General features: G+C 33.3%; 1 protein-coding gene across 3 annotated transcripts in view; it reads right to left on the reverse strand.

Moving 5' to 3' along the window:
• Positions 1-4,476: 4,476 nt before the first annotated feature.
• fra (neogenin protein frazzled) overlaps positions 4,477-22,228 on the reverse strand; it is a 143,618-nt gene continuing 125,866 nt past the window's right edge. Inside the window, exons 2-32 of one of the 3 annotated variants that reach the window (XM_077432625.1) lie at positions 16,927-17,098; positions 15,109-15,242; positions 14,881-15,032; positions 14,656-14,807; positions 14,473-14,579; positions 14,302-14,389; positions 14,074-14,215; positions 13,673-13,836; positions 13,472-13,587; positions 12,558-13,209; positions 12,363-12,489; positions 12,118-12,282; positions 11,817-12,047; positions 11,564-11,734; positions 11,366-11,486; positions 11,072-11,233; positions 10,736-11,001; positions 10,514-10,661; positions 10,029-10,193; positions 9,765-9,959; positions 8,559-8,594; positions 8,158-8,305; positions 7,964-8,070; positions 7,718-7,891; positions 6,779-6,937; positions 6,465-6,601; positions 6,236-6,386; positions 5,978-6,131; positions 5,380-5,519; positions 5,150-5,266; positions 4,477-4,733 (exon numbers count right to left, since the gene is read on the reverse strand). In XM_077432625.1, the coding sequence (XP_077288751.1) occupies positions 4,591-4,733; positions 5,150-5,266; positions 5,380-5,519; positions 5,978-6,131; positions 6,236-6,386; positions 6,465-6,601; positions 6,779-6,937; positions 7,718-7,891; positions 7,964-8,070; positions 8,158-8,305; positions 8,559-8,594; positions 9,765-9,959; positions 10,029-10,193; positions 10,514-10,661; positions 10,736-11,001; positions 11,072-11,233; positions 11,366-11,486; positions 11,564-11,734; positions 11,817-12,047; positions 12,118-12,282; positions 12,363-12,489; positions 12,558-13,209; positions 13,472-13,587; positions 13,673-13,836; positions 14,074-14,215; positions 14,302-14,389; positions 14,473-14,579; positions 14,656-14,807; positions 14,881-15,032; positions 15,109-15,242; positions 16,927-17,098 (5,096 nt within the window). In that variant the 3' untranslated portion in view covers positions 4,477-4,590. The remainder of the gene's footprint in view (positions 4,734-5,149; positions 5,267-5,379; positions 5,520-5,977; positions 6,132-6,235; positions 6,387-6,464; positions 6,602-6,778; positions 6,938-7,717; positions 7,892-7,963; positions 8,071-8,157; positions 8,306-8,558; positions 8,595-9,764; positions 9,960-10,028; positions 10,194-10,513; positions 10,662-10,735; positions 11,002-11,071; positions 11,234-11,365; positions 11,487-11,563; positions 11,735-11,816; positions 12,048-12,117; positions 12,283-12,362; positions 12,490-12,557; positions 13,210-13,471; positions 13,588-13,672; positions 13,837-14,073; positions 14,216-14,301; positions 14,390-14,472; positions 14,580-14,655; positions 14,808-14,880; positions 15,033-15,108; positions 15,243-16,926; positions 17,099-22,228) is intronic. The other 2 variants (XM_077432626.1, XM_077432627.1) reach the window with 2 other exon arrangements.

Here is a 22,228-nt window from a genome sequence, read left to right on the forward strand (position 1 = left end):
ATATATATAATATATATAATATGTATATGTGTATATACATATTATATATATATATATATATATATATATATATATATATATATATATATATATATATATATATATATATATATATATATATATATATATATATATATATATATATATATATATATATATATATATATATATATATATATATATATATATATATATATATATATATATATATATATATATATATATATATATATATATATATATATATATATATATATATATATATATATATATATATATATATATATATATATATATATATATATATATATATATATATATATATATATATATATATATATATATATATATATATATATATATATATATATATATATATATATATATATATATATATATATATATATATATATATATATATATATATATATATATATATATATATATATATATATATATATATATATATATATATATATATATATATATATATATATATATATATATATATATATATATATATATATATATATATATATATATATATATATATATATATATATATATATATATATATATATATATATATATATATATATATATATATATATATATATATATATATATATATATATATATATATATATATATATATATATATATATATATATATATATATATATATATATATATATATATATATATATATATATATATATATATATATATATATATATATATATATATATATATATATATATATATATATATATATATATATATATATATATATATATATATATATATATATATATATATATATATATATATATATATATATATATATATATATATATAATATGTATATACACATATTATTGATATATGTATGTACATATATGATTTGGGTTTTTGTTGACATTGTGTTGAATTTAGAGATGTGTATATTATAATATATATAATATGCTAGATATTAGAATCTATGTGAATCGTGGAATCGAAAATCTAAAGATGTTTGATTTATATGTGGTTGATATTTGAAATATTTATTTTTTGTTTTATAATATCAATATTTCAAAAAGTGTTTATCAAATTAACAGAATTCAATTGCCGACCCCCCCCCCCTTAATGTCTAGTGTGCATTTTTTTTTTTTTTTTGATTAATTTTCGTATGAATTGATATTCTGTTGATTTATTATACTGTGTACTAATTAACAATCGATTAAGGAAAAAAATATTTTATATTAATTTGCGTGTTGTTTTTTTTTTCTTTTAATAATGGTGCTCTCAGATTATCAGTATTATATATATTTTTTGACTTTTTTAATTGTAATTATCTTTTATACGTCACTTATGAAGCTGTGGAACAAATTCAGTGTTAGGTATCGAATAAGTTTTTTTTTTTGTTATTTTTTTAAAACATTTACGTATATATGTTATGTTAAGGCTTTATCTCATATTACTATTTCTATCCATAAAATGGTCTTGCATTATTTTATTTTATATATACATATATATATATTTTTATCGATTAACTACTACGTGCATACACACTTATCCAACTTTGCCAACTTAGTTGTAATGTAATAATTTATTTTTTTATGTATTATTTATTTTTTGGTATGGATTTTTGCAGCTCTGCGTGTCAATCGGGCAGCTTTGTTATAGCGGAATATACGTTTAAATTTTTAATAGAAATTCTAAAATATTTTCTAAAGTTATGTACACATCTTCTTACCCTGTAAATACTTTGTAAAGCATATATGCGCACTCTAAAAGAAAAACCTAGTGATTTATACATAATTAATAGGTTTAAACAAGATGTGTTTTAAAAATGAGCGCGGTTTCATCGAATGCGCGAGAATCTCACGCGTCAATATGTATGTAATGTACATATATATAATTTTAAAATTATATATATATATATATATATATATATTTAAATATAAAAATCAATTAGAATTATGAATGTGTACTTAGTAATTAAGGATACGAGAATTTTAGATATTTAGTTTTCATGTGTATATTTTATTGATTATATTTTATAGTTTTTAAATTGAATTTCGATCTTGAAATAAAATTTAAAAAAAAAGAAAGTCACTTATGTGATTTTTTAAATATGTAAATATAAATAAAATCGGCATTTAAAACTTCTTTTGTTTTTTTTTTTTTCATTTGAAACAAAATCATATCTTTTTCAATACACAATATTAATTAAAATAAATTTGATGGAAATTTTGTATACAATATTTTCGTTTATTCAACATTATAAAAAGACATACACACATAAATAATAAATAATTACAATAAAAATTCATTTTTATAACATAAAATACTGATTAAAAATTGGCTTTTAATTTATTTTACACATAACAGATTTTAAAGGTATATACGTTGAAGAAAAAAAAACTATGCGTCAATATGAAATAAATATCATTACAGTGCAGCTCAACTTTGTACATTATGCAAAGCCAATTTTTATTTCTTAATGTACACATTTTTTCAATAGGCCTTCTCGCTCACTTCACACAATACCAATAATACATTAAATCGTTGTTTAGCATCAGAATCGGTGAAAAGTCTCATCATTCGTCTAAAGAGGCCTGAAAATTTTCAGTCGAAAACTATAATAATAAAAAAAATGAGCGACGTATGTACGTTAGTAAAAACAATAAAATCTTAACAATCGAATACATATTATATACTAAAAAAAATCGCACATATGAAATGGCAGTTGTGCGTAAACACACACGCACGCACGTGGAGGATACCTTGAGCAGAAAATTCACTTGGAATATCACATAAGGGCACGTAAAGTAAAACGATTTTGTAATTTTAATACTTAATGTGTCTTTTTTGCAAAATCGTACTACCAATCGTTGAAAAGAGTAAAAATTTTTCCATTTTACAAAATTTTGTGCTGAACACGTATTGTGTAAGTTTTTTTTTTTTAAAGAATTCGTAGGAATACACACAATTGAAAGCTATTTTTATATATTAAATAATAAATATTAAAAATTAACGCTATCAGTCTTATTTGTTGATGAAAGTTACAATGACGTCAATTCACTGATACCAGAACTACATTCAAAATGGCAAGACGGCTACAATACGATAACCCAAAAATTTAATACATTACAGTAGTATTCTACACGGATAACGCATTAGAAAATCCAATTATACTAATAAGTTAAAAATCAAATCGAAAACTGCCACAGTTGAAATACATGCATATCAGATTTTATCCGTATAGTATGAAAATTTAATAAAAAAATCATTTTAAGGTTATGTGTATCAACAAAACGGTATCGTCAAACAGGAACTAAAAGCAAATACATATAAATAGTAGCACAATGGAATGATTAACATTAAAAATGAGAGTAAATGGCAATACGAGTCGATTCAATACTTTCATAATCGGCAAAACTTTAATACCCAACGACTCGATATACATGAACTAATCGATAAACGTTAGCTAAAATTAAAATGTTCGAGATATGTATCGTAAGCATAGTTCATCGAATCGAATTGAAACATTCTACGAAAGATACTTGAAAAAAAAACAGTCACACTACATATAATCAGACATGAAATATTTTCTCAGAAGAAATCATAATACAAATAATCATGTAAATAAATTAATAAATTACAATTTGTCCTTACACGCTTAGTAAGTAAATATAAATAGAAAATTATCTTAATATAAATAAATAAAGTAAAATTTTACTAACAATACATATTCCCATTTTGTAAATCATCATCGAATTGTATTGATTCGAAATATATATGTATATCATACATATAATATAAAACATATTATACTTCCTATAGGTAGATATATCCGTACATATGTAAATATACAAAAAGGTACAAAATAGATTAAAAACACCTAGTGATATAAAATTTATAAATCGAAAAGCGGCAGTGTATATAATTTTTACATAATTGTTTGCAATCGGGTCGTGCAAAGAATTTTTTACATACATATTTATATATATATATAAATAGATATATTATCATATATATAAATATTATATTATACATACGATTATATCATAGTTCTTACACACGTAGTAGTAGTCATAAATATCAACAATTTAGCAACAATTTCATTTGTCACTCGACAACATTTCAAATAATATCATAGTCGGATGCGAATCACTCGCTCTGTGCCAGCTGTTCGTCGTCGTCAATCAGACACAACACTCTTGAGGCTCGAACGAAAATAAATACATATTATATATATGTATATACTCTATATACATACAACGTTGAAAATCATTCAATAAAACAATTCGTCAGCCAATAAAGTGCACTCGTACGGTTAAATGAACGAAACCTAATGTAAATTTCCCATAAAAGGGAAATGCAAAAGACGGATTGCGAAAATCGACTATTTAACCTCCACTCCTTAATACATTCAATATAACAATTCCATATTCATTTCGAATCACATGTTTTTTCTTTATTTATTTTAAACTATCAGCACTAGTTTTGAGATCCAACAAATCGTGTTTTGCGAAAGCGAATCACTTGATCGCACCGTGTCTTTTTTTTTAATATAAATTTATTAAGTCACTAATGAAGTAGTTAACACTCGAATTGACTAGCTGTGATTGCGTTCAAGTCTTTCATCAGCCCTTCCAAGTTGGCCATCTCCTGGTGGAGACGTTCCGTGGACCGAGACGGCGCCAGAGCTTCCACTTCCTCCACTGAATGTGGAACACACAGACCTGACGGAACATTCACAAATATGAGTATTTATTACACACATCTAATATATATAATTTCGAAAGAGACTTCGTATGTAACTATTGAAAACCAAATGAATATTCAAATAAATTTAAATAAAATAAAACTATTCAAATAAATTTAATAAAATGTTCAAGTGGTGAAGCCGGGTAAAAACACTAGGCTTCAGTAAGACATAAAAAATATGGTAAACGGATTTTTGCGCACATTACGATCATCGCCACGAAAATCGTGAATACGGAATACCTGGCACTAGAGTTCTCGTTAGTATGATAGTTGGTGTGGGTAGGTCTCGAAGGATGGAATTTTCGGGTGCCAGGTGTTCGGTGATCGAGATTTTAGTGACGTATGCGAGATTGCTTTGTGCGGAATAATCACCGAACCAAAAAATATATACCTTGCTGCAATCTATTAATCGGTGCACCTGCAGCAGACATGGGCATCGAAGATGTCGTCACAGGCACCAAAGGTTTTTTATATGGTGAAGTATTTGTAGGACGTATTGTTACTGAAACTATACACAAAATATAATAATCTCTACGTATATTTATTTAATTTCAAGTGAAGAGTGTTTTCGAATGAGAATTTCAAAATGAGTCTCATTTTGTCACATATAAAATTAAATACCTTTATTATGATGATGAGGAGTGTGAGGTGCTTCGCTTGGTGGAGGGGCCGGCACACTGAAACTTCGCAAAGGATGCGACGGCCCTCCACGACCTCTTCCCAACGATCCGGTACCTCCGGATCCTTCTATGCTATCGCGTCTAAAACAATAAAATCAGTCAATACGAATACTAACCAGCAGAATAGACTTGTGGTTAGCATATAATGCTTTGAACAGAGTGGTCACGGATTCAAGTCCTAACGGTTTCTGCTGGCCGGACCTTGGATTTGTAACTCCAGGTCGATCGTTTCCAATCAGAATTTGCCAATTTATCTGATTTTCATTGAAACGGTTCCAAAAAATTGGCAACCTTACCCATTTTCTCGCAAAATCTCGAGATTTCAGCAATCTCGAATTTCGCTGAATAGTTTAAAATGCTACAAATTTGACCATAGATGTCTCCGTGCATATTAATTGTTATGTATTTATGTACAATACTGATAATATTTGTATCAAATGTACAATGTTTCTGGCCAGGAAGGCGCATTGGGGTAACCTGTTAGGCCTTCCTGGTATAAAGATAAAATAAAATTAGATTTAACAAAGTGAAAAACTTACGGAGGATGTAGGGCTTCGTACGCTACGTAATGACCTTGCTCCCGCTCTCTCGCATCAGCGGGAAAACCTTCAGAAGCCGGCGACGGAGACGGAGACGCGGTCGGTCCTTGTAATATCGATCCACCAATGCCGATTCCGCACGAGATCTGAGAGCCTGCGATCGCACAAACAAATTAGCAATGTATTGACGATGAGACGATTCGACGGGACATTAGTACGAGACATGCACAAATTGATGAAATAAAGCGAAATCATTACACGACATCGGCGATATGCCCATGGACGCTGTAGCTGAATGATGATGATGAAGGGGTAATGTGGATCCTAATTGGCCTAAGGAGCTCATGGATGATTGCGAAGGCAACGTTCCCGATAAGGAACTACCTGCGGCCGACAATAGCGGAGTGTTCTACAAGAGTCAATGGAATTATGTTATTACAGAGAAAGTTTAAATGTATTTCAGTACGGCATGCAACATCGGCGATACCTGATCGATAGTAACGTGGGCCCTGTTACCGGGACCGAGCGTGTATTGCGTTCTAGGATATACGGATCTCATCCCGGACGATCCTAACGTGTCATTCATACTACTGCCTAGACCGCACTGGTTAATCGACGACATAGCTACAAACACAAACAACTTCGTTATGAAACAAAACATCACAAAACACTACAGTAAAAAAGCAAAGCGCTACTCTTAGATACGTACATATGTAATGAAACAGAAGAAAGAAACGGGATAGATAAAAATATATGAAAGAAAGAGAAAAAAAAAAAAAAATTAAAATAAATCACACTCACATTGGTCCTTGCCAAAGTGATCAACTGAAATTATAGGTTTGGGTTTGACGACAATTCGCCCGTTGGGCATATGATTGGACGACATTGTCAGGAGTGTTGAATTTCTCGCGTTGTTACACATTAGGCCGTCTCCGCTAGGCGATGACGATGACGTTGAACCTATGTTGTATCGTTTTGTGGTGCGATGTGATGTGATGCAGGTGATTGGATATAAATGAAAGGCAAATCAAATAAAACACATTAACAAAAATGTAAACGAACACAATGAAAAACGACAACAACAACAAAAAACTGTATCGACTGAGCATTTTCTATATATTATATTTGATTTTGGGTACGATTTAACTGTACATTGAGAAAAATACTTAAAAAAATCTTAAAAAAAATGTTTGTGCATTAAAAATTTGCATTATTTTCGGTGTATTAAACAATCTCGTAAGATGCGTCGAATAAAATATTTTGACATTATAAAGTGACCATTAAAAAATAATGTGAAACGATCATTCGAAAAAATAGATTTTAGCATTAGAATAGATACAAAAAGTAAGGAGTGGTTAGTAAAAAGTGGCAACGATGCAGAAATTTAACGGCAAATTGCTAATAGTGATGCAATAAATATGAAATAACGAGATTTATTTCCTATTTTATTATCTGACACATCGACAGTTCCTTTTCGATCGGATAATCAAGACTTTCCTTTATGTAGAAACTATCATTATATATGAAAAATAAATGAACACTTAACAACAACCAATTAAAACAAAACAAATATAAATAGTAAAATGCATGTATTTTGAGTGTGAATAAATTTTCAATGAATACGGAAGCGTTTCAAGTAAGCGTTCAACGAAGATGAAGCGTGAAACGGCTGAAGCTGATGATTTTGTTCTTGTTTAATTCCGACACCAATATTGAAAATAATTAAAATCGTGTACAAACCTACGTATGTTGGAACGTAATGACGTTTATCCAACGATCCCGTGGGCGGTTGTGGATGTATCGAACCGCCCCCGGGCATCGCCGTCTCGTATTCGCAACTGTCTCGGGGAGGAGGCGGTCTCGGCAGCGTCATGGAAGTCATACCGGTCATACCAGTCACACCGTCGCCAGATCCTACACAAAATCAACATCATTAACATCTCACGAACCAATACAATTTAACACAAATGAAAATAAAAAAAATACCCGAAGAACTATGATGAGATTTGTCCATTTGTTTCAGCTCCATTTGATCGTGATGTATCCACAAATCCGGGGGTTTGATATTAGACGCGCTTGATTTCTGATAAGTGCTGTAATTCAAACGTTAATGATACAGTTTAACTTTAATTTATTTTTTTGAATTTTAAAGTACAATAAAGATTCACATTTTATTATACCTTTTGCTCCTCGTATCGGGACTGGTGGGCGGTCGTAAAGATGCTCGGCGACAACATATGATGATGGTAACGATTACTCCGACCAACACAAGTAAGCCGATGACGCCCAAGACTATGTACATTACGAGTGAATAGTTGTATCGTACATCTAAAATGATTAAAATTGATAAATATGTTGAATGAAATTTAATGAATATATATGTATATGTAGGTACATTTATAATTTAAAATTCTAATCGATTTAACTTTTCTCTAATAAAATCAGTATAGTGCAAAAACATAATATAATACTCTAATCATCTAGTTAATATTTCATAATATATAATATATGCACAAAACTATTATTTAAAGCAAAAATTTCAAAATTAGAAAAAAAAAAACATTCAAATGAAGCATCATACCTCTAACAATTCCAGGATTTTTCTCCATGCCATTTCCTGTTCAAATACAATAATCAAAATAATAAAAAAAAATAATTGAAGCATTATTACTAATCTATTAATAACAACATATTTTTACGTGTCATTTATCAACAATTTTTTTTTTTCAAAACCATTCATAACAATTATTAATTCAATATAAATCATTTCGATTCAACAAAAATACTAAGAATAATCGTTCCGAGTACACATTTAAAAACAAAATTATTTGTATACGAAATAAAAACAAATCAAATCATAAATCATGCGACATTTTGCGATAGAGTGATATTGACAACATTCCTACAAAGAGCAGTCAGTAGCCCAACCACACTGGGCGACTTGCAGGCAACTCGGTGGGTGACTTTGTTGCGCGACCAGATCAAATGTATGCAGTTGTATGGAGCATGCCACACTAGGCAATTCACTGGTTGCCCGAGCCACAAAGTGCCAAGTCCAAAAATCACCCCTGGAGTGTTTTCGGTGATATTTTATCCTTGTATTATTGACAGTGATTCTCATATTAAAAAAAATGTAGGAGAAACTTGTCGAAATAATGAGATCGTAAGAATTAATAATGATCACAGCTAGAAACCACAAGCGTGCCGCACTTTTCAGCGTGTTCTCACCAAAGGTTGATGCTTTTCGCATAACAAATGGTTCACTATTGTCAATTTATTAGAAAAACCATTGATTTTACTCTCTTGCTTTGAACACTAATGGAGTGCCTCTCTGTGTGTTTTCGCCCCTATAGGTATTAGTGAGCAGATTTTTGGTCACTTCTGGTTGCCTGAGTTGGATGACCAAGAGTGACCATTGGGCAATAAAGTCACCCAGTGTGGCCCAGCTCTAAGATAACATGGCAAATTAAATTCAAACCATCAACAGTCGCATTGATTCTAATTTACCAATCAGAATCCGGTATACGCCACAAAATATCACTCTATCGCATCACCTTGGGATGATTCTATAATAATATAACGTGATCACTTTATCATGCCAATTCATTCTAATACATGTACATATATACATATGTATATATATATATATATATATATATATATATATATATATATATATATATATATATATATATATATATATATATATATAAATAAATAAATCTCAATTTTGCATCTGACTATCACGTGGCTGACAATTAACGCGCATACCAAAACATAATATTACCGGTGAGTGTTGTAAAGGAGACGATGGGGCTGAACGGTCCGTAGCCTTTGGCGTTTCTGGCCTGAATTTTGAAATGATAAGACGTGGCAGGCAACAAAGATTGAACCGAAGCTGACGTGACGCTTCCGACCACACCTTGAACGATCCACTCGCGATCTCTACGCGAAGAGTCGGTCGTGTACAAAATCACATAGCCTGAAACAAAACCAAACAATGTAATAACTTCTCAAAAAATGAGCCACAATCAATATTATTGTGACAAACCTGTGATAGCACCGTTAGCTTTACTCGGAGGTAACCATTGAAGGGTTAATGAATAGGGTGAACCGTCAGCTGCGGGTGTGACTCTGAGCTCACGGGGATGTGACGAAGGGGCTGCTTCGAATGTGCTATTTACGACTACCATAGACCATGGAGATTCTCTATTACCTAAAAAAATAAAATACAAATAAACATTAAATTATAATACATTCCTTATTTTTATATATTTATTTATAACATAGTTTGGACACTGAACGCCAAGATGCTACACAAAGTCCAATGCACTAAGTAGAAGCTCGGCATAACGAGGAAAGATACAAGATCTCACCAGCAGCGTATTTGGCCGGGACTTGAACCCACAACCTATCTGCTAGTATGCAACAGCTCTACCGGTGCACTAAGCTGTGGCTATATTTAGTTTTAGCTACATATTATATATTAAGTTTGTGGTTTATTTATTCAGGTGTTTGAATCGAATAAAATTTTACCTTTGACAACTTTAACAGTAAATTCATACTGAGTGTTGGATCTAAGTTCATCGATCATACAATTCCTATATGTAGTATTGAAATATCTATATCTCTGCGATCCGACTGCACAATATCTCACCATATAATAACGTTGATCAGTTACAATCTAAAAAAAAAAAACAAAACATCAATATATACATTCGTTTAAGATTAGAGATTCTTTAATGCGTATAAAAATACCTGTGAAGTAGGAAGCGTGGTATCAGTCCAGTAAACGACGGCCGTAGTACCGCTTAAGACATCAGCTTTAAGACCGACAGGTGGAATCAGAGGCGGTGTCGAAGATACGGACGGTCCTCTACTTCCCGCCCCGTTCACTCCGACGTCCAAATCGTCACCGTTGAGCGGATCTGATTTGTCTCGGGTGCGGACGTTCGCATATACCGGAGGGCCGTCTCCAATTTGATTGTTGGCTCGAAGCGATATTACATACTCTTCGTTGGATTCTAAAGCAAAACAAGAATCAGATTAATAAACGCCAGTTTCATAAACCAATAATATATTGGTAATACATACCCAAATCTTTTATCGTGTATTGTTTTGTCAATTCATCGACTCTTTGAAAGTACACATCCGGAATACCTTTACCCCAGCTCAAATTGTAACCGCGAACTTTGATATTTTGGTTCTTTGGTGGAGGCGCCCATGATACAATTATGTAATCAGATCCAGAACGCGCTATAAATAAATTTAAAAAATGATCGTAAGTAACTTTGATTAACTTAAAATTTGGAAGGATGGAGAGGAAGAGTATGACAGCGGCAACCGAAGTATTGGAAATTTTATAACCAACACTGGTAGTAGACTCACTTTTTAACGGGCTTGGTTCATTGGGAACTCGACTCTCATCAAGATCATTTCGAAGAGTGTCGACGCTGTACCATTCGCTGTATGGACCCGAACCGTTCACATTGATAGCACATATTCGAACCTAGAGAAAATAACAGTTAAAATAACCATAGGTACATCGGAAATATGCAAAAGCTATGAACAAAAGTCAATAAATACTTGGTAAGTCGCCATTCTTTCAAGGTCTCGAAGAGTGACAGATCTGGCATTAGCTGGAGTTGCAAGCGAATCGGCTCTTTTACGTCCAGCTTTCCTGTATTTTATTTTAAAACCTGTAATATCTCCATTTTGAGCTTCTGGTGGTGGTGCTTCCCATTGTACTAGTACACTCTAAAATATAAATTTTTAATGTTAGTAAAAATATACACTAAAATATAATATTTGCATACATATAATACTAAGTTGAACTTACAGTACTCGTTTGTGCTTCTAAAGAGACGTTCAGTGGAGGAGCAGAGGGAGCATCTCCAGGAGTTCTCACGATGATTTGCTCTGTAGGAGTTCCTACACCTTCCGACGATTCAAGATCGGCTCCAACGGCGAGCGCAACTATTCTTAATCCATACTCAGTGAATGGAATCAAATCTATCAAATGCTTATTCAGCTCTGCAGTAATGATTGAGCGTTCTCGGCCAGTGTCCATCTGAATTTGACATATTAAAATGATTATTTTGATCGATTTGATACACAAACAATTGAAAGTTAATACAAACCTCAGTGAGAAAGAGTTGATATTTATCTACGGAGACTCTAGCGCCTGGAATCAACTCCGGAGGCTGCCAAGAAACAGACATAGACGTCGGATTCAAAGACATTATCGTCAAATCTAATGGAGGACCCAATGATTGGTCCTCAGATTGAGTTGTAATATCCAATACCTTTAATGACAATTCATTTTAAATTAGCAATAAAATCAAATATACAATACATAAAAAGATGTATTTTAAAAGGCATTTACTTGTGTACTAGGTCCTGGGCCGTTTTTATTATAAGCAACGACTCTAAATTGATAAGCAGTACTGGGTTGTAAAGACGGTATGTTCATTTCATGGATGTTGCCCCTTGTTGTATTCATAACACGTTCCCTAAAAATATAACACATTAAATAATGATATAAAATACAAAGGAATAATATTAATATAAAGACTATTACCTTAATGATCCTGCGACTTTATAAATCACAGCGTATACTTCTGTGTCACCGTTGGTGACTTTTGGTTCTGTCCAACTTAGGGTGACGAATCTCGGCTTGATGATGACGGCTCTGAAGTCCAGCGGCTCGGACGGTATGAGCTTTTCGTCGACTTCTTCGGATCCCTCGTCGATTCCTATATCCGGACGGGAGTTCAGGGAAGAATTTAACGGATTAATTATTGGTGTTGACGTGAACGCTAAAGATGTCTCGCCCAAGAAATCGCCGAACTTTCCCGACTCTTGGTCATCGTCTAAGTCGCTAGCGTCCTCGGGTTTCGATTTGAAGCTGGTCGACGAGATTAGGCTGCTGAAAATGTCGTGCGAGCTGGGAATATTCTCGCCCATATCGCGCTTACCGGCAAACTTAGGCACTTGATCGGAGCTGACGAGAGACGTCAGGATCAACTTTGGATCAAATGGTTTCTGAGAATTATCAAAGCTCCTCCATCTGTTCGATCTATCGGTTACGTTGAAAGAGCTCGTTCGTCTCTTTGGTTGTTTTTCATTGGAAGGATTGTCGGAGAAATATTGATCTTCTGACGATTCTATTTTAGTTTTTTTATTGTTTTTGGCTAATTTAGATTTTTTTGTAGAGTTTTTATATTTCTCTACTATATTATATTAATGATTATAATGATGATTTAACAATAATACAATAATTAAAATACATGTCAATTTAACGAATAATAAACAACACCAAAAAAACATTGTTGTGGAAGGAAAATAATAGGTTAGGTTGAAAAAGTAAAAAAGGAAAAAAGAAAAAAAACAAAACGATATTTTTAAAAATTAAATAATAAAATAATAAAAATAATCAATAAAAAAAAGTCAATTAAACTATATTTAAAACAAACAATGAGTGATTCCAATTACCTGCACTGACAACAGTCAATCTAGCCGATGCTTGAATATTTCCTGCTGAATTAAATGCAGTGCATTGAAAAATGCCAGCATCCAAAGCCATTAATCCTTGAATGCGTAAATTGTATCTAAAAATAAAAAAATCATTCCAAATATAATATTACAATTTCATATTTGCAATATAGGTAATAAATTAGGTAGCAAAAAAGTTACCCTTTTACAAAGGTCATGTCATGATTATTCGGCGTTATGATTTCTCCGTTTTTCAGCCATCGAACAGTAGGTTCAGGTCGACCATAAACTTCACACTCTAATTCGAGATCTTCTCTTTCCAAAGCATCTTTATCGGTGGGTTTTTTGACAAAACGAGGTGGGACCTGAAACAATAAAAAATTGCTTTAAAATTCGATTTTATTAGCGACGTTCAAAACCGGTTTCGAACTAAAGACAATGAACCATAGAAATTACTACTAAAAATACTAACATTCATATTTCAAAGGAAATAGATAGTATTGATGTTTTTTAATTAGCATATATACTACAAATGTATGTTAAAAATACGTTTTTTAACCTCTATTTAAAAAAAAACTACTATAAACAACCCAAACATTCACCTGAACATCCAATATTGCAGTGGCGTCTAAAGAATCTTCTCTATTGTCTGCTCTACATTGATAAGTCCCAGCATCATTCTCTTTTACGGAATTGATAAATAATACACCAGAACCGTAAAGAGTATATCTACTATCTAAGTCGCTGTAAAAATAAACGGTAGCACATTAAATATCATTTTCATAAAAAAATAACCCGTATTATATTATAGTATGAAAACAAACACTAACTTTAAATCTATAGCTACACCATTATTTAACCATATAATATCGGGTCTTGGATTTCCCAACGCTGCACATTCCATAGTCACAGGAGAACCTGAAATTTACGACATTTAAATTAAATAACAATAGAATATAATAAATTTTATACGTAAATAGTAATCAAATAAGATTCTTCACCTTCAACGGCAGTCTGCGATCTCGGTTCGGCTATAAAAGCTGGTGCTGTAACGGTTTCGACCAATGTGAGGTCTGTGTTTATTGTCAATTGTGCTTTGTTGCTTAACCTGAAATTAAAATTTGTATTAAAACATTTATTATATTATCATTAAAATGAAAATGTTATCCAAAATTTTTACTCACCTATAACCCGGTGTTCCGACTAAAGATACATTACACCGATACGTTCCGTGATCCGAAAGTTTCACCGGATCGATTTCTAAGGCTCCGGAAGGCATCAGAGTCATGCGGGTGTCGTCCAATCGAAACGGTGCTTCGTTCTTCAGCCATTGTACCTACGATAGTCAATTCCAATGTAATAATACTCACTAAATAAATAATAAAATGCGTTAATATGAAAGTAAATACTTTTAAATCTAAGGGCTTGGGTTCGGGCGCTATCATCCTCGGCCCTAAAGGTGGGCCTAGGGAAAACGGTCCACGTACGGCACAAGAGAAAAAAGCTGCCTCGCCAGGATACACACTCAAATCTCTAGGTTCGGCTTCAAATCCAGGCAAACCTACGGAATAAAGATGATGATTAAGAATATAATTTGACGGTTGATATGTATAGTTGGTGAGAAATTGGATTCATACTTGGCACAGAGACTGTTGCAACTCTCGACACAACAGTTCCGACATCATCGAACGAAGCTACACATTGGTAATCACCAGCAGGGGCTCCTTCTCCGATGGATCTGAGCTCCAAAGATCCATTATCAAATTGAGATCTTGAAACAGAAAATGATAGGTATAATTGATATTTTATAAGCAATGTATTTTTAAAAGATCATAACCTCAAACTAATAGTTCGATTAAAAAATATTTATTTACAACCCCTCTCCATTCATAATTTACTAGTGGCCTGATGTACGCAATCGTGCACTTGGGGAGGAAGGGGAAATATTGTAGACAAAATAAGGTACATTTTTAGTAAAAAACCAATGTCTTTTTATATCATGAATGAACTCCTAATGAAGATTTCCTGACGGTGTAGTTAAATCAAGTACGTAACTAAATTTTGGTAAACGGATTATTCCGCAAAAAGCGATCTCGCGCAAGTCACTAAAATCTCGATCACGGAACATCAGGCACTCGAGTTCTCGTTAGTACAATATTTTGCGTGTGTACCTTTCGATTGATGGAGTTTTTGGGCGCCAGATGTTCCGTGGTCGAAATTTAAGTGACTTGTGAGAGATCGCTTTTTGCGGAATAATCACCGAACCCTAAATTTTAACTAACTTAAAGCGGCAACCTACACGATGCAAGCCATCGCGGGCATACACACAATAACTCCTGTAAGTTTCATCGCAATCGGTAGAATATATTTTCACCAATTCAAACAGTGAAAATGTATCAAACAATGAATTTACAACGTTTAACTCTATAAATTTAACCCTAACAACCCAATCTTAAATGAATAGGGCCAACCATTACTTAACCTAACCCTTAAATAATACCAACCTTAACAATCTAATCTTAAATGAATAAAACCAACCCTGAAAATGTAACTGGTTATGATTTCACTGAAACGTCAGTGAAAATATATTTAAACTTGAAATATAATTTCACTGTGACATATGTGCCCATAATTATGAAAGTGGTCTAAGTCAAGAATAAAATTTTTTTTTTAATCAATTACATATTACAATATAACCGATATTAAACGATAAAATCGACTTGACTTAGACCACTTTCATAATTATGGGCACATATATGGACCATTTCATTATTTGCGGTTATTGTTATTGTTTATGGCCCTAGGTGTTATCACTAAAGCCCGGACTCAGAGGGTGCCATGTATTGTTCAAATGTTGTAAATGCATTTTTAAAGGTTTGCCGAACCTTTTTTACAAAGGATTTACAACAATGGAACAATGAGCGGCACCTTGGCTATCCTACCTCTAGTTATCACTAAAGGGCGGATAGGAAGCGTGCTTTTTCCAGGAATCAGGGCGTTTTGGGTCTATTTACAAAGCTAGAGTGCAAAAAAAAAATGTCTTCATAAAATTGAACAAAGCACAGCAACAATTAACAATGAACGGCACGCTTCCGGTCCAATCTCTAGTTATCACTAGAGGTAGGACCGGAAGCGTGCTTTTTCCAGGAAACAGGTCGTTTTGGGTCTATTTTCCAGGAAACAGGGCAAACTACAAAGCTAGAGGGCATTAAAAATAAGGTTCATCATAAAAATGAATAAAGCACGGCGAAAAATGGACAATGAACGGCGCAAAGTTGGTCCGCTCTTTAGTTATCACACTTAAATAAGGTGAAAGATTTCCATATTCATACAAGTAACTTTCACTTTCAACTAGAAAAATTGACTTGTACAGTATGTAGGTTTTATAATACTCGGCTAAATATGGGTTTAAATTAAAGTTACATTAAATTTAAAAATAAATTTATATAAATTACCTGTAAATGTCTTGTTGAAGGTCTAATAATGGCACCTCGTCGAGCGGTTGTACAGTTGCATACTTCCAACCCAACGCTTTAGCTCGAGGAGCACTACATTGTAATGCTACCGAACTGCCACCCACCACAGCTACGTTCGAAGGCTCCACAGTCAAGCAAAAGTCGCCACAACCTGAAACAAAAACGAAAAAATGCATTGTAGAGAGAAATTTATTTGTACAGAACATGCACAGACCCCCAACGGTCGTGGCTAGGGGAGTTGAAAACGAGAGGGATGAAACAATACCCATGACGGTCATTTCTAGATACCACCCCTCCTACCTGCCCTGCTGTTGTTGTTGTAGTTACTGAACCACTTCACCTCCCTCCCATCCGCACAATCATATTTTGCGATAAAAAGCAGGGAAAAAATGTCAGGTGCAACCAGCGTTGTAAGTAATAAAGAGGGAGTAGAAAACGGAGGTAGGGTTATAAAAAGGAAAATGCATTTATTTTCACTTTTTATAATTAGGAAATATTTGTTTACCACTAGAATGTGCAACGGTGTATGATTTAATGCAAATTTTAACAAAATTTTATCCTTATAGGATCATGCTATAGACTGGACTCAAACTATCAATTGATTGATGACACGCTTCTACATACATAATTATATGCATACTAGTGGCCAGTGTGCACGTAATTGTGCACTCACTAAATATATCACAATTCGGATCAACGGAATTAATAATTTATTAATATTAATTCCGTTTAAAAATAATAAAAAAAAACTCTTGTTTTTGTCGGCCGATCATGTGAACGAAGTGATATGCCGAGTTTCTTTCCACACTATACGATTCTAAGGGGAGAAAGAGAGACGGGGCATGTTAACGACGACGTTCAAACGCAGCACGCAGCACACGCGCAGTACGTGGGCAAGCATTAGGGCGAAATCACACAGGGAAGAACGGCACGTCGTGTGCTTGGCTCCCCGCTGTGGGGGGGTCTCCTACATTTCTTCAAATATGGGATACACCGTAATCGACCACTGTCAAGCAAGGATAAATACAAGGATACAATTTTACCGAAAACACTACTGAGGGTAATTTTGGGACGGCGCAAATGGGGTGCCATGAATCTGTACAAGGCACGTCACATTTTTTTCGCACGTTTAAAACTATCTAAAAAAAACCACGTGGCATTATTAGGCATTATTATGTACTATGCTATTCTGTCAATGTATGTATGTATACAACCACTGCAATGGAACTGTATTTTTTGTATACCAGTGGCGTAAGGTGGGTGTTGATTTTGGATGTGTTGTGTGTATGAAAATTTTATTTTACGAAAGCGTAATTGAAAAATTCATGTCTAAAGATTGAGAATTGAATTAATGTATAAATAATAATAAAATTCGTTTTAAAAAATATCACCCAACATCAACACCACCGCACGCCACTGTTTTATACAACTAAATAAACAAAAAAACTTTCATCTTCATAAAGTGAATAATAATACGTTTAATAATTATGATTACAATAGTTATCTATTTTTATATACATATATAATGGTAGGAATTGCACAAACTCAAAGGTGCAGACACATATATTGGTACGAAGCACGTGTTTTATTTTTACAAGCTTTTTTAAAATAGTTTTGCACGTCAAAGTGCTGGCACGCCTAATATATGCCATCGCGGTTGTTGGCAAAAATTACCCTTTTGAGTGTTTTTGGTGATATTTTATCCTTGTATTGACATACGTTTGACAGCGATCAATAATGGTAATTGTCATATTTGAAGAAATGTTGGAAAAACTTGTCGAAATAATAAGATCGTACGAATTATAATGATATGAAGACACAGCTTGAGTCTATCTAAGCGTGCCGTGCCGTACGATTCTGTGTATCTGCGGCTTAAGGGTATATGCAAATTAAAAACTCACTTTGTCTTGAGTGTGTTCTTACCAGGGCTGTGGAGTTGGAGTCGGAGCATTTCAAGCAAAGTCGGAGTCATAAAAAAAAATCAACCGACTCCGATTGATCTTAAAATCATTGAATTGATGTGTTGGAGCTAAGCCCGATTGTTTTTGTTATTCCTATTTGCCATTTTGTTATTCCCATTTTTCAATAATTCAATAAATTGGGTAACATGTCAATATTTAGTAATTCCTTTAATTTTTTATATTTTGAAAATCGTTATTATTTTTAACTAGTGTTGTACTCGATGACATACCAACGCATGGGTGTTGGCATATTTAGTTATTAAACTAAAAGAATTGTCGTCGGTCACGTGTTTGTTCTCCACGCGGTCGAATATTTTTCTAATACCTTTTAAATATATTTAATTTAATATTTAATGCGAAAAAAAGGTAAAACTAAGTACCTACCTACGTACATGTAAACAATTTAAAACACCAATAGAAAAATTGATTGATTAATTAATTAATTAAATAAATTTTCAATAGATGGCGGTAAATTCTCGTGTCAACCGGAAAGATTGGCATCGAATAGTATATATATATAGAAGGTTTTTTTCTTTTGTTATTATATCATCGTATACGTTTTAGCATTGATGTACATATGTACATGTGTATGTCGAATCTCAGAGAGACAGACAGACAGACAGACGGAATAGTGATATTATATACTCGTATATGATACTAACAATTGTATACGTTGGCAAGAAAAGTCTTACGAAGGAGTCGGAGTCGGTAAATTTTGAATAGACTCCACAGCCCTGGTTCTGCCCATAATAATTTGGTAATTGCAACTATTAAATTGTTTACATATTTATTATATGCATCTTAGCGACGTAGATACATATGTGGTAGAGTCAATTGTATACATATTATACAACCAAAATTTACATATACGTAAAGACGAAAATAAAGTAATATGGATTGGTTCTATTAGGCAGAACTAAATCCACTCACATAAAGTAAAAAAAAAATGAATATGAACAGATTGAACTTTCCATATCAACAGGCTTTATCGGAACCCTTCCGATGTGTGCTTGGTGGAAAATTGCAGTGCATTGACCCAGAAGATATCACACGTTCGAACGGACCAACAAGCGAGCGAAAAAAAAAATCAGCATCGTAGGTGCCAAAAATTACAGCGTCAAAGCAGGACTAAGAACGGCAAAAGGGAAACTGCAAAATAGAAGCGTGCACGGTTGGCATCGTGCCGAGACAAGCCACCCCCCAGCCTCCACCCACCAACTCAGCCGGGTTAAAAGAGCACACTGAAAAGAGAAGTGGGCGGGGGAGGTGTGTGTGTGTAGCACTACAGTCACCGTTTGTGACCCCTTAACGGCCCTAATGGTCTACGAGCAGACAAAACTTGGTCGTTTTGCACTACAAGCAGAGCTTACTCTTTCGCTCGAGCACTTTGGAGCGGACGTAAAACGCGTTTGTCGAGGAAATTGACAGGCGTCAAAACATGGGAGATTATATCGTGTGAGCGGAATTTTATTTATGATTGTTATTCGCAAAAAAATGTATAAGTTTGGGAATGCGATGTTGAAAACCGCGCAGATTTCCCCGGAGGCTCTGAAACGCTTTTCATCCCCTGATCTCCCTCCACGCTCTCTTGGAGTTTGTGCCCGCAAATATTTTGAAAATTTCGTTGCAAACGCTTCGCTTGTCTCGTCGACTGAAGATGCAACCGACCCTACTCTGTATGAAAGACGTGATGGAAATAATATAATGGAAGCAAAAAAACGAAAAAAAATTGGGTACAAGGCAAAGAAGATATGCTTAGTCTTTCTATAATATTTATTTATTTTTAATTTATACCAGGAAGGCCTGACGGGTAACTCTAATGCGCCTTCCTGGCCAGAAGCATTGTACATTTGATACTATGTAGTATAATACAAAGTAAATACATATCAATTAGCATCCACAGAGACATCCGTGGTCAAATGTGTAAATTCAGCAGTAAATACAATTAACATCCACGGAGACATTTGCGGTCAAATTTGTGCGAATCAAATCACCGAAATTCGAGATTGATGAAAATTCGAGGTTTTGCGAGGGTAAGGGGTAAGGTTGCCAATTTGTTGGAACCGTTTCAATGAAAATCAGATAAATTGGCAAACTCTCATAGGAAACTATCAACCTGGAGTCACAAATCCAAGGTCTGGCCAGCAGAAACCAGTGGGATTTGAACCCGTGACCACTGTGTTCAAAGCATTATATGCTAACCACTAGTTTATTCCGCTGGTTGTATATACAAATATTGTGATATGAAATTGGTTTAAAAATTGAATGATTATAAAGATTATAAAATATACGTAAATAAAAAGTAACCAAAAGGTGTTCCAAGTTCAATATAATACAACCTTGCACTATGTATGTACATATGTATACATACATATACTTGGAAGTAAGTCGTAAATTGTACTATGTATTTCAGGATTGAAAAGGTAAATGTGGTATTGGATTTTATGATCCGATGCAACGTCTAATAAAACTTCTAGTTGATGAGACTGTTTTGACTCGTCAAATATCTTTATTGCAGTTCTTTATGCGATTTTTCGCAGGTTTGTGGAATAAAGTGAAGAAACGGCAGTTATTAAACATACATAGTTGAGTAGAAAGAATCAGTAATAACGAAGAATATAAAGAAGCGAAATCAAGAACGTCATCAGCTCGATGTATCATATGATTGCTGATATCGTGTTTGACCCTTTGAGTGCTGACATCTTTTCTGTTGAAAGTCCGTCACGCTGAAAATTTCGCCGACATTGCCAACTAGAATTATTTAGAAATCCAATAGAAAACAGGTATAAAATCGTAGCTAATCCAAACAAACCCTAGATAACTACTGCCGAGGATTTCAAGTTTTGTAAAGTTGTGTTTAGACTTTGTACCTAATAAATCTTGCAACAATATGAAATAAACAAAAAGGTCTATTAATGGATGTATTTTTACGAAACTAGTTCCATCTTATGCATTGTTGTTAAAATGTAATGCTCACAATCTAAATGCCAAGCCACCATCTAAAATACTCAGCAATTAGGGATTTCCATCGGGAAATTCTGCTATGGTTATAAATTCAGAAATTCCGGTGTAAACCAGTCTTTATAAACATTGACACGAATTACACGACCCATGTTCAATGCAATTTTTTTTCAATGCTACCTGGAAAAGCTTAGCGGATATTATTCTTGTTTATTTTTTACATACTCAAAATACAACGACTTGTTGGCAAAACGCCGATCGGCGTTAGTCAGCATTCAAAGGGTCAAAACGAGCTCATCGACACAACGATTTGTAATCAGTTGCGCGATTTACCGTAGTGATTATTGCGACAATTTGTA

Source organism: Arctopsyche grandis, chromosome 6, assembly GCF_051622035.1.
Source record: "Arctopsyche grandis isolate Sample6627 chromosome 6, ASM5162203v2, whole genome shotgun sequence".
In the NCBI taxonomy this organism is placed as follows: domain Eukaryota; kingdom Metazoa; phylum Arthropoda; class Insecta; order Trichoptera; family Hydropsychidae; genus Arctopsyche; species Arctopsyche grandis.